At 44.5% G+C, this 18,386-nt stretch overlaps 1 protein-coding gene across 2 annotated transcripts in view; it reads right to left on the bottom strand.

The window, feature by feature from the left end:
* Positions 1–5,320: 5,320 nt before the first annotated feature.
* The window catches only part of LOC147904624 (zinc metalloproteinase-like protein), a 39,759-nt gene continuing 26,693 nt past the window's right edge, over positions 5,321–18,386 (bottom strand). The window contains exons 7-12 of one of the 2 annotated variants that reach the window (XM_087387674.1): positions 11,262–11,708; positions 10,867–11,165; positions 10,662–10,710; positions 10,340–10,379; positions 5,735–5,918; positions 5,321–5,704 (exon numbers count right to left, since the gene is read on the bottom strand). In XM_087387674.1, the coding sequence (XP_087243800.1) occupies positions 5,779–5,918; positions 10,340–10,379; positions 10,662–10,710; positions 10,867–11,165; positions 11,262–11,708 (975 nt within the window). In that variant the 3' untranslated portion in view covers positions 5,321–5,704; positions 5,735–5,778. Of the gene's footprint in view, positions 5,919–10,339; positions 10,380–10,661; positions 10,711–10,866; positions 11,166–11,261; positions 11,709–18,386 lie in introns of both variants that reach the window. The other variant, XM_087387666.1, reaches the window with a different exon arrangement.

Genomic DNA, 18,386 nt, shown 5'->3' with positions numbered 1-18,386 from the left:
GAAGGAACCTGGCGGGGTCCCCTCATCCATTGTACTTTGGCATTTCCAATTTACCAAAGTGTCATCTGCCATTGTTGTTGTTGTTGTTGTAGTTGCGTTGTTCTTTAAGGTGATCTGAAGGACTTTGATCGTTGCTACTTATTGCTTCTTCAATTGTAATTTCCTCCATGCTGCTTGTCGATGGTGAGAGGTTAAATTCTTGAAGAGCGGTGAGGGTCGAAGAAAGCTCCCGAAAGTAGGCAGGTTCTAGTCTTTTTCCTGATCTCAGGTGCATAAACAAGTCCTATTTGTGATTTTGAGGTGGGTGCATATGACTGCAAAGCCGGATTATGATTTCAACCTTCATGGACCCAAAAATGGTAAAAAATAAGCAAGCGGCGGGTCGAAATCAGTGCCTACGTGAGTCAACTATTGGAGCCCAAAATTGATGGTTAAACACATCAAAACACTTTACTTACAATAGATCTTTACATGCGTGATATCTAGGTTCAAATCAGGTGTAATTTGTCCGTGATATGGGTTTCCAAAAAAGTAGTCGAAATTGTTAGGGAGTTAGAGATGCGTTAGTGTCGTAGGGATCGTTGTGTTCAAAACGTGACTAGGATTGTTCCATGTGAGTGGGAAATTGTGCCAGTACAGACGGATTGTCAATCAGAGGTCTCGGTGAAATTTTATGAGTGCATTAGTGCAAAAAAGTCACCCAAACGGGGGTGCAAATTAACGTGTTTTATGGATGCCTTAACGGTGTAGGATTGGCTGGAAAAATTTCTCGTAGCTCAATGGTTTTGTGTGTGAAGTTGTGGTTCAATCTGCGTCCAATTTGGGTTCCAAACGGGCAAGATATGGACCTTCAAAGTTAGGGGATTTTAGGGACCCTTTCGTCTTTAGGGCCAAGTGTGAATGGTCCTAGACCTTTGGCATAACTAGGGTTGTGTACTAACTGCTAGTTAGTTTGGACTCAATTACTATAATTGGTCCTTAGTTTATGTAACTATAACAGTTAGTCTGACTGTAGTTAGTCCAACTAACTAAAGTTAATTTCTAATTGATCCATAGTTAAGTTAATCTAACCCTCTAACCTAACCAAAGGTCAACTTACCTAATCGATGGGCAATTGTCAACTAACCTAACTACGGTTAGTTTGTTTAGGGTTAGTTTAACCTTTTTTTCTTAAGAGAGAGAGAGAGGGGGGGAGGGGGGGGGGGGGATTAGCCTCAAGCCTTTAGGCTAAGGCTTGGCGTGGCGCACGGGCGGCTCCGCCTCAAGCGAGCGCCGTCGTCGACGTGGGTGGGCTCTGTCTTTGCACGGGCATCGCCTCTATGCAGGCATCGCCATGTGGTGCGTAGGCGGGCTGCCTTAGGCAGGGGCCATCGTCGCTAGTGCGGGCGGGTTCTGCCTCTATGCGGGCACCACCGCGAGGCACATGGCGGGCTTCGCCTCTGCGTGGGTGCCGTCGCGTGGTGCGTGGGCGAGCTCCATGGCCGCTGTTGGCGGGGCTGTCCAAGCCCAAGGCCTTCATGCCTTGGGGCTTAGAGAGAGGGGGAGAGGGGGGAGGGCTAGCGAGGGGGGGAGGGAAAAGAGAGAGAGACAGAGAGAGAAGGGGGGGGTGAATAAGGGGGGGTGGAGGTGGAGATGGGGGGGAAAGAGGGAAGGGGTGGTGGAGATGGAGATGGGGGGGAAGAGGGAAGGGGGGGTGGAGGTGGAAATGGGAGGGAAAGAGGGGGGGGAATGGGTGGTGGAGGTGGTGGGGAAGGGAATGGGGGTTGGAGGTGGAGATGGCGGGAAAGGGAATGGTGGGTGGAGGTGGTAGAGAGGGAGATGGGGGGGAAAGAGGGAAGGGGGGGTGGAGATGGAGATGGGGGGTAAAGAGGGAAGGGGGGGTGGAGGTGGAAATGGGAGGGGAAGAGGGGGGGGAATGGGTGGTGGAGGTGGGGGGGAAGGGAATGGGGAGATGGTGGGAAAGGGAATGGGGGGTGGAGGTGGTGGGGGAGAAGGGGGAAAAAAGGGGGGAAGGAGGTGGGGGTGGAGGGGGTGGGGGAGAAGGGAATGGGGGGTGGAGGTGGAGATGGGGGGAAAGGGAATGGGGGGTGGAGGTGGAGATGGAGATGGGGGGAAAGAGGGAAAAAAGGGGGGAAGGAGGTGGGGGTGGAGGTGGAGGGGGATAGAGAGAGGTAGAGAGAAAATGGAGTGAAGGGAGTGGAGGCTAGAGAGAGGTAGAGAGATGGTGGAGTGGAGGGAGTTCGAGATGGGGGGTGGAGGAGGAGATGGAAGATGGAGGGCAAGGGAAAAAAGGGGAGATGGGATGTAGAGAGAGGTAGAGAGATGGTGGAGATTGGGGGCTGGTGGAGGAGATGGGAGATGGAGGGGGAGGAAAAAAAAGGAGGGACAGGGTGTAGAGAGAGGTAGAGAGATGGTGGAGGGAAAAAGGATGGTTACCTTGAGTGGGGAAGATAGGGGATGGACGAAAAAAGTGGAGGTGGTGGGGAGGAAGATGATGGGAGGTGGAGATGGAGATGGAAGAGGGGGGGTAACGGAAAAAGTGGTGGTGGAGGAGGTGGACGAAAAATAGAGAAAGACGGAAATTATGGCAGCTTAACGGAATTTGAAGAAGGGAGTGGCTAGCAAAAGGGTGGGGAAAGAAATGAGGGGGGTTGGTGTTGCTTTTATAGGATGTGGGGGGATTAAGGGTTAATTTTGGGTGTTTCAGTGTATTAATGTGATTTTGTAAGTCAACATTATCCTTTTACATTATTTGAAAGCATTTTTCCACTCCTTTGCCTTGAGGGATGTATCTTGTATGGTTTTTCGTAGGGGGTTCTTTTTTCACACATGCAAGCACGTGCTCCGCTTTCACTTCAGGCGCTAACCTCCTCGACAGCAATGCCAAATGTTCTCTGTTTTACCCAATTGCAGGTTCCAAAGGTGTTGGTCACCTACAATCGTGTCGTTGCTCGTTGTAGCATAGGTGTTCACAAGTGTAGCATAGAAACTCACGTCGTGTTCCATTGAGAGGTGTAGGCTAAAGCATGGAAAGCAGATCTCATGCGTACGTGAATGGGAAAGAGGGCTTGATTATAACGATTGATGAAGGCTCTCGCCTCCACGAGAGTTAGAAGTGGGTTAGAAGTGGGTTAGAAGTTTCAGGGTTAGAAGTGGGCACAAGGTTGAGATAGCTAACTAAGAGTTCCAGGGTTCAAAGGGGGTTGCAGGGTTTAGGAGGAGTCCAAGGTTGAGGAGTGGAGAGCTAGTCTCCTTCGTGGATTCGAGGGATGAGGGTTGAGAAGAAGGGAGGGAGGAGGAGGAGGAGGAGGAGGAGGGAGGAGGGAGGAGGAGGAGAAGGGAGGAGGAGGAGGAAGGAGGAGGAGGAAGAGGGAGGAGGAGGAGATGGAAGAGAAGAAAGGAGGAGAAGGGAGGGAGGAGGAGGAGATGGAGGAGAAGGAAGGAGGAGGAGGAGGGAGTTCAAGGGAGGGAGGAAGGAGAAGGGAGGAGGAGGAGGGAGGAGTTCAAGGGAGGGAGGAAGGAGGAGAAGGTAGGAGGAGGATGAGGGAGGAGGATGAGGAGGAGGAAGGAAGAGCGAGGAAGGAGGAGGAGGAGGGAGTTCAAGGGTAGAGAGTGCAAAGGTAAGGGCATGCTAGAACATGATAGTGTAAGAGAGCATGGACGCAATGGAAATCAATCGCATGAACACAGTAGTGAGCTTGAACGTTGAATCCCAAAGAGTGGGAGCTTCATTCCATTGAGAGATATTTATACATGGTCTCTCCACTTTTAGGGGGACCTTTTGGGTCTCTACACAAAGTGGAAGGACGTCCGAGAGTGTAGGCTTTTAATCTTTCTCTCTCTAGATTTAGTCTCTCTCTCTCTAAATACTGATGTTGCAAGTATGATTGGGTCTTTTCTGGAGAGGGTTTTAGCTATCCTTATCCTTTAAGATTTATCATACTATCTTTCAGGCTCAAGATATTACAAGCGAAGCTTCGCCACTACTCTACACACAATGCTCTCATAGTAGTTGTCCTAGACTGCACTTCTGGCCATTGTTGCCACAGGGTTAACAATATTATTGGAACACATGTGTTGTGGACCAACCTCCTCATGTGACATTGTAATTGAGGGGTAAAGGCCCCTTGTGCACTTGAAGATGTGTGGACTTCAAGTAATAATAATCCTATATACAAAGTGATAAATTAATGATCCTTGGATATATATTGGCTTCTTGAACCTACTCATTATCCTGCTGCCTTTTGTTGGGGTGCTAAGGAGGCTTTGCACGACTCTAGGGTAGAGGTAAGGGATCCTCTACACACAATGTTCCCTTTCCCTTTAGTGACACGCACCAACTCTAGTCACTAATACATATGGCAAATTTGGGCTCCCAAACCATGAATTATGTGCAATAATAGTCATTATTATTTGAAAGTCAATTAAACATCATTGGAACACTAGAAATATCACATAAGGACCTTTCTTTACGGATGTCATGTCTAGGACCTTTCTCCCTCAAAGTGTGATTATTCAAGAATGACAAAAAGGCAACTTCCACAATGACAATTAGATGGCCAAGCAGACTATTGTTGGAGTGTTTACAAGAGAGGGAGAATCTTCTTCGATTTCTTTGAGTTGGAGGCATAGGGATTGAAATCTTGATGCCTAGTTTGCTTCCTTTTCATAAGAGAGAACACTTGAAATTGGAAACCAATTAAAAAAGAAGTATCTCGACAAACCAATTACATAAGATGGGAAAAATTTTAGATGGGAATCAAAAGCCTAAGCTACTTGGTCACATATGTTTCATAAAATTGAGCAAAAGTACATTAAGCATTCATCTATCAATCATGAGAGCAAGGAATACAAAAAGTCAACATAAACCATCCAAATATATTTTGAAAGTGAGTCTTTACCTTTGGCCCACCTAGTTAGCCAAATTGAGGAGAGACCGGCACAAATCTAGTTTATGAACAAGAAACACATGCCAACAAGGCAGGTCGCACCGAAGAATTGATTAGACTAGTAGAGGCTTAAGAGCATCAAAGGCACGCCAACAAAGTACGTTGTGTAGAAGATTTAAATTTTGCATGTACTCTAGTGCCTAGTACTTAAGCTAGCCATCCCCATTGACAAATGGCAACCCTAAGTAGCACGTTGTCAAAGTAACACACCAAGGCTTGTATTAAGTGCAACATTGATTGTCAACTAGAAAAAGCATTTCAACTTGGATATGCCATTAGTTAAAGCTATCATAAACCTTCAGCATCTTTTATTTAATAATGTCATGCATAAAGTCTTTTAATTGATAATGTTTGCAAGGATATAAAGGATTGAGAAACGTTAATTATGAAATAATGATACAAACATGCTTGTTGCATAGTTCCCACAATAGTGACAGGCTCATGACAGTGATTTGTTTTCTCAAACATGTTTTCTCAAATTTTGAACCTTTGATTGACTAGTGGGCTTGATCTTGGGCACGAGAGGACACAAAGACTCCTTCAAATTATCCTTCAGCTGTTTTTCAAGTCCAGCCAAAATATGTTACAAGTTATCTAGAACTTGGATTCCACATATAATACACAACAAGATCAAGCACTACTTTTTGTGCCTCTTGATCTTCACTACACAAATCATTTATAGCTGTCCATTACAGCTCGATAGGACAACCATATATACCATGATTGGCTCTAAAGGTTGTATGAAGTTTAGCATAGTAGTTAGAACAGTCCCACCTAAAGACTAGAAACTGTTTCCTGTTGGCAGCTGTTTTGAAGCATTCAGCTTGCACTAAGCAAGGCAAGTTTCAAGGGAAGACCGTGCAAGCCACAACAAACCCGGATCATTTCTTTCCAAAATAAGATAGTCATCTCCTAGTACTCCACCTGGCTGTTCTGAAAAGCCAACTGTGTGGAGCACCTCAAGTGCGCCTGCATGACAAGACAAAAGTCCTTATTTTGTTACCAGTCACATAATCATTGCAAATCATACTACAAGATTCTGGAAAGACAGAAATCAAGAACAATTTCCTCAGGAAGAATCCATTATAACATATTATATGCCTTTGTAAGACTAAAATATATACTATATCCATCGAACAAATTTAGATTTTTTGTTGTTATAAAGTCCAAAAATCTACACACAAAATAAAAGAGAAAACAAAGAGAAGGAAAAAGAGGTAACAAATTTTTTTGAAAAATAAAAGGGAGACATACTTAGCAAGAAAAGCAACACTTATGTTGTCATCAGTGCCCAAGCATAAGCAGCTGTACTGGGTTTCTAAAGACCAGCGGAGTCTCTTGGGCAAACCCAGTGCTTACTAAAATACGTCAAATAAACAACAGAGAAAGAAAACAAGAAATAAAGAAGGAAGGAAAAGGTGACTAAGCAAAAATAAACGAGCAAATCAAGAAACAAAAGCTTCCAAAAACCGGGAATAAAATCTCTCTCTCTCTCTCTCTCTCTCTCTCTCGTGTAGGAATGAAAGAAAGAACTTACAGAAGGAATGAATATTTAAAACATAAAAAACTAAATGAACCCCTTACACTTATGTACCACTTCCTAGAAAGAAGCCATTATAACATATTTTTCAACTCCCGGATCTAGAATCACTGACATTAAAAATAGATTTGCTATATAACCCACTTGTATGAGCTGAATGCTATTTTTAGGCAATTATATTTGTGGCAATGTAAACAAAAAGAGTCCCCCAAGCTAAGCAATCTCTTTCTATTCAACCATCAGAACTCATTTGAAGTCATTTGTGAGCATGTATTTCAGAGAGAGAAAGAGATGAAGATTCCATCACTGACTTCCAATATTCCATGCTCAAACAGTAATGTGCAATCTCCAAATCTTCATTTTGTATAGCTATTGCTTTTGCTCCTTACCTCTGCGCAACTCTGCATGTTTCTCCCTACAATCACACTTGCACATGCACAGAGAGAGAGAGAGAGGTTTCTTTACCAAGTGACCACACTCTAAGCCAAGATTTGGGGCCCATTTTGAGAATGTAGATGCCGAGGATGAGGGCTACACATTCTTGGATAAGAGGATGGATTTGGTGTCGACCCCCTTTCTGTCTTTTTATTTATTTTTTGGATATACTAGTGCGAGGGGGTTGAGCAGGTTGTGACTCATGAGCATGTACCAACAGGCAGCATAGGCTTGGATGCTCCACACATTGTGTGCAGGAAGGCTTCAAAATAGCACATACAAAAATGCAATACAAAAGCTGAAGAATGGCAAATGGCCCTTGTACCACCCTAAAAACATGAGGCCAGAACCACCACCTCAAGATTCTTCTAATGCTAACATCAAGAGGCCATGCTTGCCCTCGAGTTCCCTACTCCTTTGTCAGAGGGAAATAACCTGTTAAAAGTTTTCACCCCCAGCCTTCTCTCTTTATCTCCCTGCCATCAGTTTGTGTTCTACAAGAAAAATTCTTTCACCTTTGACATTGAACCTGCAAACAACCCACCCTCTCCTTCCCCACTATGCTTAGTTCAAATGCATGTACATTAATACTGTGTTTCCTCTATGTATCCCTTCCTTGTTCCAGCTGTTTATAGTTACTATATCTAGACTCTTCTTTCATACAAAATTAAAACAAGGCAGACAACTGAGAGAAGAAAGAAACACCTCTCATTGTAGGGCTTCATCATCAATTAGTAAAATTCTTTTGTTCTACCTGCATGTGCATGAGGTTGTAATTTCTGTAGAAGAGCATGAGATCATTTGGTGTGCATTTGCATCTTTGGACTGGATAGTAAGGGGGCTGTCCCTAGTTCAAGTTCCCCTATCCACCATGCCTTTTAAGTTTTCAATGTCTGCCTCTTTAACGCCAAGCTTCTATAAAAGACCATAAGACCACGACAAAATAAACTCTGGTCCAGCCTAGATGCTTCAGTAGGAAATTGAATTGTAATCAGCTAATCGCATATGAGAGCCAAGGTGCAAGCAGATTATGAAGACTTAATGGAGCTCCCAGTATTTACCCATGCCTGTAGCTCTGGCATCCCATACCACCAGAATCCTTAATCCCACCAGAGGGTATCCCGCAGAGCGGAAGACTAATAGATTAGCCCACGAATTACACACGGAAGTGTTCACTATGGAATCAAGCTTCATAACCATGTGTATGCTTCACAACCATTCATGTGTGTGCAGACTACCAAATAGACTATGCTCAAGACAATATAGACGCAACTCTTATATATTTCTGTATATGCCTGGCACCTCTATGTGCCTGGCACCTCTAGATCTTAAAACCCACGCGCTCCACTGAGCTTATGTAGACTCTCTGTCCAAAGGATCTCTTCCACCTTGCTGTCCAGAAACTCAGCCTAGGTGGGCAGCTCCCTGAGCTAAGTCTGCAGCCCTCTGTAGTTCACCTTCACCTCCTGCAAGGGTATTTTATAAGACTACCAAATAGACTATGCTCAAGACAAAATAGACGCAACTCTTATATATTTCTGTCGTCCCCAGACTGGACGATACAATACCAAAAAGGTTCTCCTACTATATGCCTGGCACCTCTAGATCTTAAAACCCGTGCGCTCCACTGAGCTTATGTAGACTCTCTGTCCAAAGGATCTCTTCCACCTTGCTGTCCAGAAACTCAGCCTAGGTGGGCAGCTCCCTGAGCTAAGTCTGCAGCCCTCTGTAGTTCACCTTCACCTCCTGTGTATAGGCCCAAGGATAGTCCTCCTGCTGCTCCTGTCTGCTCTTGGATTGCTGCTCCAAGGGATGTGTTATGGGGTCAAATGCCCCTCCTTTTATAGGGCTCAAGGCCCAGCCAACTATACCAACCCAGCAGCCTGCTTCTGGTTGGCCCAGATAGGCCAACCAACCGACTCCGTGCAGCTGCCTATAAATCCCCTCTGGGACCTCATTTGCAGGCCTTTTTCTGGCCCTGCCTGGCCACGTGGCTGGCTGCCACTGGGCAGGCAGGCATGCCAATAATCCTGCCTCATCTCCATGCCCCTAAGGTCCGAAAACATTTGCTGACCTGTGCATTTCTGTCCTTTCATGTATGGACAGCTTCTGGATGCTCCTTTGCCAGATCTGCCGTCCATTGTGGATCTCTGCTGCCACGTACTTGTCCTTTCTCTCTGCTGTCCACATGACAGCTTATATGCTGCCCATGTGGCAGCCCCATGCCTATTACTACTCTATGTTCCACCCCCCCGATGCACTCTTCATATGGGGGCTCACAAGTGGGGAGGTGACCAGTCCTATTCAACACCCTGTCTCAAGGAACTTTCGCCAAAATATCTCGTGATCCGCCATGTAGAAGGCAGGAGTCTAGGCTCAAGATCCAGACGAGACCATCCAGTGGTGTGTTCACACTGATGGAACTCACAAAAGCCTTGCCCACTCTTATACAGAAGAGTGTACTGTTTTATGGAAAGCATCCTCGCTAAAATTAGCCAACTGCCCTTTGCTAGTGTTAAGTCTCTAGCCCCACATTAGCCTGCTTGCCTTAATCCTAAGGCCCCCTAACCGTGCTAGATTAAGTCCAGTAATCTGAGGATTAGTGTCTTGGTACATAACAATCACAGCCTAGAACATGTGTAGCATGCCAATTGGAGACTCGCTTAGTGGCTCCACCCATTCAGTTCATTGTATCTGGTTCTTTCAGTCTCATAGACTCTTTGGTCTTTCGAAGACTTTAATAAACTCTCTTTCTTTCTCATCAACATCTGGGTGGACGTCATACATAACTTGCAAGCGATATGGGAGCAAGGTAAACAGGGTTCCGGGAAGACTACTGAGCATTGTGAGCATTTCTACAAGGCTTGGCTTGCAAGGGTATTTTATATTTTCACCAATCAAGGAATCTGTTGGTTGTATAGCCCACCATGCTAGTTGTCGGCACCTACTCCCAGGTTACCATAGGCAATGAGCCAGACACCGATATGCAGGCTGCATTTGCAGCAAGCTTGAATTTTCCTCAGTGCCTCATGCATAGCTGACATTGTACTGTTGTCGACATCTTTAATACACGGTTCTTTCCTCAGGGATTTGGAAAGGGGGGGGAGGGGAGGGGGCGGGGAGAGTGTTGATCCAGGGGCAAACCTTAAGGCTACAAGCAATAAACTTACGTAAGAAAAGTACATTTCTCTCCCTGCACTTTATTGTAGACTGTATATTCACTGACCATCTAGTCTCGACTACACAGACTCAATCCATTAGTTAAGCTTGTTGCACAGCAGCACACACCATATTTGTAATGTATTAAGCAACTGTCTAGACTCAAGTACAAAGACTCAACCATGTAGTTGAACTTGCTGCACAGCAGCAGGCACCATAAGCATTGCCAAAATCTTTGAAATCTTCCCAAGCATACCTCTGAACTTCGCAACGCGGCTCTGAAATAAGGGGTTCGCCTGCCAACAGGATTGAGTAATATAATGGTCAGACTTATGTCTGATTGATTCATCTACTGCAGCATAAGAATTTATAAAATGCAAATGCCCCTCAAAAATACCACACTTAGCAGACAATATCCATCAGGATGTAGAACTCATTTGTCAAATCAAGATTATGAAGCCAAGAGAGTAAATCCACACTAGGAGGTTCCATCCATCCTAAGCACTTTATCACTCTAACACCTGCATTGGATGATTCACTTAAAATGGACAAGCTTTGCTTTGACTACCAAATCATACCTTTCGAAGTCGTTTGAACTTTACTTCTTGAGGATGCTCCAGTATATTTCTGACGAACAAAAGCAAATTTTCATTAAATGGGCAAGAGGTAGTCGACAAGTAAAAAAGACACTGAGGGTGAGGGTCAGCAATTATTGTAGAACTAGTGAGTCTAGCATTTCATCTACATATGCTTGCACAAAGATACAACAGACTAAGAAATCACCTCAGGATTACACATAAAGTTTGTAATGATGCTGCAGCTTCCATAGGTGTTGCTTCCTCTTTTAACATAGCAATGGCTTCCATTAAACGCTTGTAGATGAGATTTCCAGGTTCTTCTATCACTCCCAAGTCCGAGTCGCCTGACCAGTTAGGCACCCTTTCATCGTGCATAACAGCTGATGCTGCCTCAATGGTGGACGCAGCCCCTTGATTCACATTGCTCACACGGCCAGATAGAAAGTTATCAATGGGTAATTCAGTCAGCAAATCATCTGGATCTGGCTCATCTTTCATGGCTTCCTGGTTGAGATCAGAAAAAGTCAAAGTCAGAAGTCAGCACACCCATGCCATTTTTAATTGTTATGAGCATAAAGGCAAAGTAAAAAGCTTGCTTACAGTATTGCTTTGTACACCATTAGTCTGTGTAAGCTGGGTCTCCTTATTGCTTGAAGTCCTGAGATTGCTTGCACTAGGAGCACCATTTTGATCTGTTTCATTCTTTCCGTATCCATTTTCATGCATTGCCTTGGCTGGCTCATCAAAGTCATCCTCATGCATCATATCCTCCTTATCATTTCCCCTAGCAACTACTTCCTTGATCTCATGCTTTCCATCTTCTGCTCTGTGTGAGGCATCCCCAAGCCGGCGTATTGCTGCATCGGCTGCAGCACCTCGAGCACTTGATTTGAAGGCATCTACATTCCAACCAACTTTGTATCCATTATTTGAACTATTTAACTGCACAACTCCATCTCCCAAGTCTTCCTCTTCATAATGCTTCAGGCCTCCCCACATATGACCCTTGGACTTCGTCCAATCCAACAAAACAGATTCTTTGTTCAGCTGTCATTTTTTCAACAGAAGTTGCATTAGACTCCAAACACATAGCATTGAAACTACTGGTGCAAGCATGACATGCAATTGAAAAATACACCACAAACATAAGAACAATTCGGGAAAAACCTTATGCCTGCTAATTGCTCTAACAGAACTTATAAACGTTCAGCTTGAGAGACCAATTACAACGTCATTTTGACTTACATCTTTAACCACCTATGTATTCATGTCTTCGTTCATATAGATAAGCAATGTTTGAGTTAAGCAATGTTTGAGTTTGCAATACATATTAAATCTGATCCTTTCATGACAAACAATTATTTTGTATAATGTTTCAGTAACATAATACATTTCACATTAGGGTGTTTCATTCTTAGAAAAAAACAGGTTTTACATCAGGAGGCCAATTATGCATGTAAATTGTATGTATATCTATTGTTAGAAGAAACCTAACCACCTTGAGCTAGTTTCTCCACACAGCATATGTAGAAATGGAAATGGTGTATGGAATGGAAGAATCTCGAGAGCAGTGAAAGGAGTGCTCTAATCACTTCAAACTTTCTGTGTCCACAAGAGAGGACTCACAAGCACCAATTCAGGAGAATCAACAACAATAGAACAGTCCAAAATATCTCAGAGTATATTGCACAAAACCGAGCCAAACACTCATTAGAGAATGCTCCCACAGAGATCACAAACATGCAGCAATCTACTGCCCTGGATGAACCATGGAACACAAGTAGTGCTCCTACTTCTGTCCTTGCACTCCTCAGGTTGTGTGCAGCTTCAGTCATCATCTGTAGTGCGAGTTCCTTAGACAGCACCCTCCAGCAAACGGGTAGGTGTGCACCAAGAGTTGCTCCAGAATAGGTGAGGGATGCCTCTGGTCTGAACTGATTGTTATGCCCACAAATGGGGAGCAACACGATAGCCCTGCTGTCCTGAGAGAGAAGCCTGTCCCATATGACCCCCAATGAGCATCTGGCTAGAATTCACTGTACAGAAGGCAGAGCCCCCCCTAATCTATCTGTCCAAGAACCTTTCCATGGTGCCCTCCAGGCCCCACCCATTGCCTCCCAAAAGATAAAGAAGACGTCCAAGATACTGCATTCCTAAACAAAACCTGTCTAGAGTCATGGATGATGTCGATAAGATGGAGCAGCAGCCGCGGACTCAAGATCTTGTAGGCAATGTCCAGTAGGGTAATTGGCCACTATCAAATGTCTAATCGATCCCCCCTTTCGCGCTTGAATCAATGACTAGGGAAGCGAGCCACAGTCAAAAATCTCTTGAAAAGCCAAGCGCAAGGGTGAATATATGCACTCCCAGAAACACCTACACAAGGACAGTGTCAATCCGTCCTCCCCAGGGCACTGCTGCCGGGTAAGAGCTCCTCATCCGTGAGCGGTGCCTCCATCTACCTACTCATGCTCGGAGAGGCAACTATTGAAACGTGTGTCTAGACTGACTCCCAAGTTACAATGATCTGAGGGACTCCTCAAATTGAAACAATTGTCAAATAGAAAACGGTGGTCATGTCTAGGATCTCTTGTGGGACTGAGTGCAACTGGCCAGTCTCATCTCTCAAGCACAACTCGGCCCCTATTGAACGAGGGCCGATGGTCTAGAAGAATTGTCTAGTCATCCTGTCTCCATGCTCGACACAACACGCCCTAGAGGAGTGATAGGAGAACTTAGACCGACGTGGCCTGGAGGTGAAGTCTGTGCGCTCTCATACCAGTTTGCAAACCACTGAGGCCGCGTCCTACTCCCTAAGACAGTCTACGTCAAATCCCTTCTAAAAGCTCTATCCCGCTCCTAGAGAGAGTGATGTCTCTGAAGTGCCTGTGCATGAAGCTCCTCATTGCTCCTCTAGATCGCATCTATGCTACTCAATTGGCCAGTCCATTTGGGGGGCTCTCTTGATGTTGCCAAATCGCTACTATCGGCTGCTGCATCTCCTCCTCCTATAACAAATGTAGGAAAAAGCACTAGAACATACCACCTATCGGAAGGGAAATGCCAAGTGCAAGGGTCCCAATCTATGGGGCCTACCCAGTCTCCCCACTATCCCAAAACAGCCGTTGGCATAGTGAGGAGGTCTCAAACCTTGAATATATTCAAGGTATACCACAAGCCACCTTTGCATATGGGATTAAGTCCCAATCGTACATGCGGCAACATGCAGACAAGGGGAGCTCATTCCCAATACCCTTGCGAGCAAACCGAAGAACAAAGCTGCCTGCAACAAGCCATATCAAAGGTGCATCACAAATGTGGAGTAATCTAACATCGTCGTACCTGTCAAAATAGGAGTGGCTCCCCTTTATCCATCGCCCAATCCACCATGTAGAATATGTCAAGCCTCTCCAGCAAACCATAGTGCTGCCACAGCTAACCAAATGAGTAGAAGAGACTACCAGAAAGTCTGGTCCTAGGCGGATCACTACCACTATAAGACCCAAGCCTCGTCTGTCAAGAAGGAAATCTAAAATCAAAGAAGATTCCCCCTCATGGGTGTGTGTTCGGCATGTTGGGGCTCCCACAGCCTGCTCCTCCTAAGTTATGCGTTGCCATTGTCATGTCTGACACCTGCGATTCTTCACAGCACGCTTGCCCAGTTTACTTTAATCCACTCGAGTCCAAGCCCCATCAGAAGCCCAATTCACGGAGTCTCTGTCTCATGTATCTAACAAAGGAAGTCTGACTATACAACCTTCTCTGTTGTCTTGAACGAGGCGGTGCATGTACCTATACTACGAGGCTACGCTCTCACAAGGTGCCCCATTTATCTGCAGCAAAGGCACTGCCTTGGGAGTCCTAAAATCTCAACCCTCTACCAAAATGAACCCCCATCCAAGCTCTCAAGAAAGAGCTCCTCAGGTAAGACTCTGTTATCACCCTAAGTCGAGGGAGCCCACCGTCCACCAGTATGGAGGCCAACGTGGATGAAAAATCTAAGACTCTTCCAAAACACCCTCTAATAGAAGACAAAATGGAGCAATACTCCTTTGGTAGGCTGAGAACCTGAGAGTCACTAGAAAGCCTGGCACATGGTGTGTTGAAGCCATGTCATCTATAGTAAAGCCATGGTACCATGGCATGAAGAACACCAAATGTGGGCCAAGGAAGATCAAGCTTTGCACTACGAGGGCCTGGGTGATATTGAGGGAGCTCAAGTGGGAAAGAAAAACCCCTCTCCCATACATGCTGACCTCTCGAATGTGGTTACCCTCTAAGGACAAGCTCACACGTACCTGGCTATTTAGGCTAAAAGCAAGACCCAGCTTTGTGGGAAAGCCTAGACTTTTGGCTACATGCCTAGCTTACAAATTAATGAGCAAACTTGCTCTTTGTATTCCAAGAGATTTCGAGTTGTATCAACTTCTTGCTCCTCCAAGAGCCAATTGTAAAAGAGTTTTCTATTGCAATAAAGACCTTGGTAGTTTGGGGGCGAGGGCGCAGCCCTTATTTCTAGCCCTAGGGCTGTGTTTTCTCTCTCTTCTCCCTCTCCCACTTCCTCTCTCTCCATTGTGAATCACTCCCAGCCTCTCTTTTGAGTTTCACTGATGATTTGTGGTGATTACAGCATCAAGTCAGAGACGATTATCCAGTGTGAATTGCCTAGTAGTGCTACGATTGGAGTTTGAAGTTGAGTTTTATTAACTATATCGGAGCAAGGCACCGTAAATTTCCTTAAATATTGTTTATGTCTTATGTAGGAACTTGGAGAGCGCAAAAAATCCCAAGTTCCAAGGAGAAAAGCACTAAAAAGCACGTCCACAAGAGAAAAGCAAATATAGAGCACCCAATTTTGGGAAGAAAGCACATGGCACAAGACAAGCAGCCTAAAAGAAGGCCCACAAGTCTAAAAGCAAGGAAATCACCTATTTGGAGAAGAAAGCTATTGCTTTATAGGAAAAGTCAGCCTACTCTAGCTAAAAGCGGGCCCCAACTTTGTGGGAAAGCCTAGCTTTTGGTTGCGAGCCAAGCTTATAAATTAATGAGCAATCCTGCTCTTTGTATTTCAAGAGATTTCAAGTGGTATCAGCTTCTTGCTCCTCCATGAGCCAGTTGTAAAAGAGTTTTCTAATGCAATAAAAACCTTTGTTGAGCTTCTTGCTCCTCCGTGAGCCAGTTGTAAAAGAGTTTTCTATTGCAATAAAGACCTTGGGGGGCGGGCAAGGGGGACAAGGGGGGGGGGGCTTATTTCTGGCCCCTAGCACTGTGTTTTATCTCTCTTCTCCCCTCTCCCACTTCCTCTCTCTCCGTTGCGATTCATTCCCAACCCGTATGTTGAGTTTCACTCATGATTTGCGGAGGTTCCAGCATCAAGTCAGAGGAGATTGCCAAGTCCGAATGCCTTGTAGTGTTCCATTTTGAGTTTAAAGTCGAGTTTTGTTAACTAGAAGGTTTAGTGGTATCAGAGCAAGGCATCATCACTTTCCTTGGTGATGGTGGTCCCAAGCCAAAGAGAATTGTACATAGTTGTTGTGAACTAGAGAAGAGCCTTCAACTGGAACGAGGAGATGCAATTTAAGTAGTTGTGGATTTGATCGCGATTTCAGGCAGCCTGTTCAGCTCAATTAGTCCATTCCAACTTTAATAAACAGTCTGGACAGCGAGCGAGTTCGATGCTATTCATAGACTCATATTTTGGCAATTTGAAGAGGTGGATTTTGCTCTTTTTGTCACCTCCAAACAGTGATTTGTTGAGATGGTTTGCTGATTTCTGTTCAAGTCCTTGCAGCTGTCCATAAAGCGATCCTGTCTTCGTTGGGTTTCTATCTTTGATCCACTGTTTTCTCCACGAAATTGGACCAGCAAAGCTCGTCCCTGATCTATTCAACGTTTGAACATCATGGCTGAATCCAAAACCCACAAAAGTTTGAATTCCAGGTAGTAAAGTCTCATGTCAAGTGCTCGTCTACTGATGATCTTGATGAGACGATTGTGGCAGACAATTGTGGCCTTGATGCATTTGTTGTGAGGGGATTGGTTCCCTAACAGAACTGACCAGTAAAGATTCAGAAATAGTCTTGCTTAGGCATTGATTTGAAGCAGTCAAAAATCAGCATTTGTTTTGAATCCCTTAAATCTAAACAATTTCCAGAAATCCAAGGTATTGCTTGCCAATATAGATGATTTTTCTCTAAGAAAATCCCGATGGGTGGTTGAGGCCTGATATCACACTGGTAACTTTGCAACCAGGAGACCAGACAAGTTGGACTTCTGGTTTGAAATACTAGACGGTCCATTTCATCCAAGTGTTCGTCCCCCCATAGAACAAAAGGATGACAATATGTTCAAGTTTTCTTATGATGGCGGGCAAGAATCCCTTTTATGTCAAAATCTCCCACATATCAGAAAGTTATAGCAAGGCTCGATTCATGGTAAACTCCATGATGATTGAATAAGAATTTGCTTCACCAAATCTTTGGCAAAGTATATCAAAAGGCAAAGTATTTGTATACTTACTAATTTTGAATAGTCTCTTTTTGACCCTAACCCCTGTATCTAAATACAAGAAGAGTAGTGTGTTGTTTTCCTGATTGTCCCAGGAACAGCGAATATTTATAGTTTAAGCAAGGCTTGAAATGTTTATTTGGCAATTCTGAGAAAGTTTAAGGGATCTTCAAGGCCAGACCCAGTAAAGGGAGTGTTCACCAAGTTTTTAAATCAATTTTCACACAGCTAATTATTCCGAGTCATATTATTTTCAGTTCTGGAGGATTTCAGTTAACTAATATATACCTAGATGAATCCAGGAACATTCCCAAACTCATCCTCTAAAAACACAACATAGTGCAGTTTCAATCTCATGATAGTCACTCACAAGGTTGAAAACCATAAACTCCATCATGCATAGCAGGGACTAGCTACTATGACATCCCCACTGACGTCATCAGCGCCCAACAGTGGGTGTAGACCATAGTATAAAAATATGCTCTCACACATACAAATCCACACACCCACACATACTTGAGCATCCATTTATACAAAGTCTTCGTACTGAGTTTCTGTCGGCACTCCGGAGGTGAAGGGCAGACTCAGCCATGATGAAGGCTAGCACTAAAGGAGAAGGCTAATCAAAAGGTAGTCCAAAATCTCTTCATTCAAGCTACAACTGCTTGTGAAGTCTAAACATTTTCATTTTAGTCTCTCCCCAACGAGCATCTAAATCTAAATCTAGCTGATAGGGCAACGCACCATTTAAGATAGAAAGAATTATCACAATACCAGCAGGCCGCAACTTGGACGAAAACTTCACAAGGTGAAATTTGCATGTCCGCTAATACGGCAGAAGCATATACCTAGATGAATCCAGGAACATTCCCAAACTCATCCTCTAAAAACACAACATAGTGCAGTTTCAATCTCATGATAGTCACTCACAAGGTTGAAAACCATAAACTCCATCATGCATAGCAGGGACTAGCTACTATGACATCCCCACTGACGTCATCAGCGCCCAACAGTGGGTGTAGACCATAGTATAAAAATATGCTCTCACACATACAAATCCACACACCCACACATACTTGAGCATCCATTTATACAAAGTCTTCGTACTGAGTTTCTGTCGGCACTCCGGAGGTGAAGGGCAGACTAATTCTATTAAGGAGCCACTTTGTTTCGTCTGGTCAAGACTACGGGTTCACAGTTTTGCCATTGTAAAGGAGT

This window comes from Dipteris shenzhenensis, chromosome 2, assembly GCF_047967505.1.
Source record: "Dipteris shenzhenensis isolate YYH24624 ecotype China chromosome 2, Dip_SZ_1.0, whole genome shotgun sequence".
NCBI lineage: Eukaryota > Viridiplantae > Streptophyta > Polypodiopsida > Gleicheniales > Dipteridaceae > Dipteris > Dipteris shenzhenensis.
Note: the sequence above shows the minus strand (reverse complement) of the source record. Positions and strands in the feature narration are given on the sequence as shown.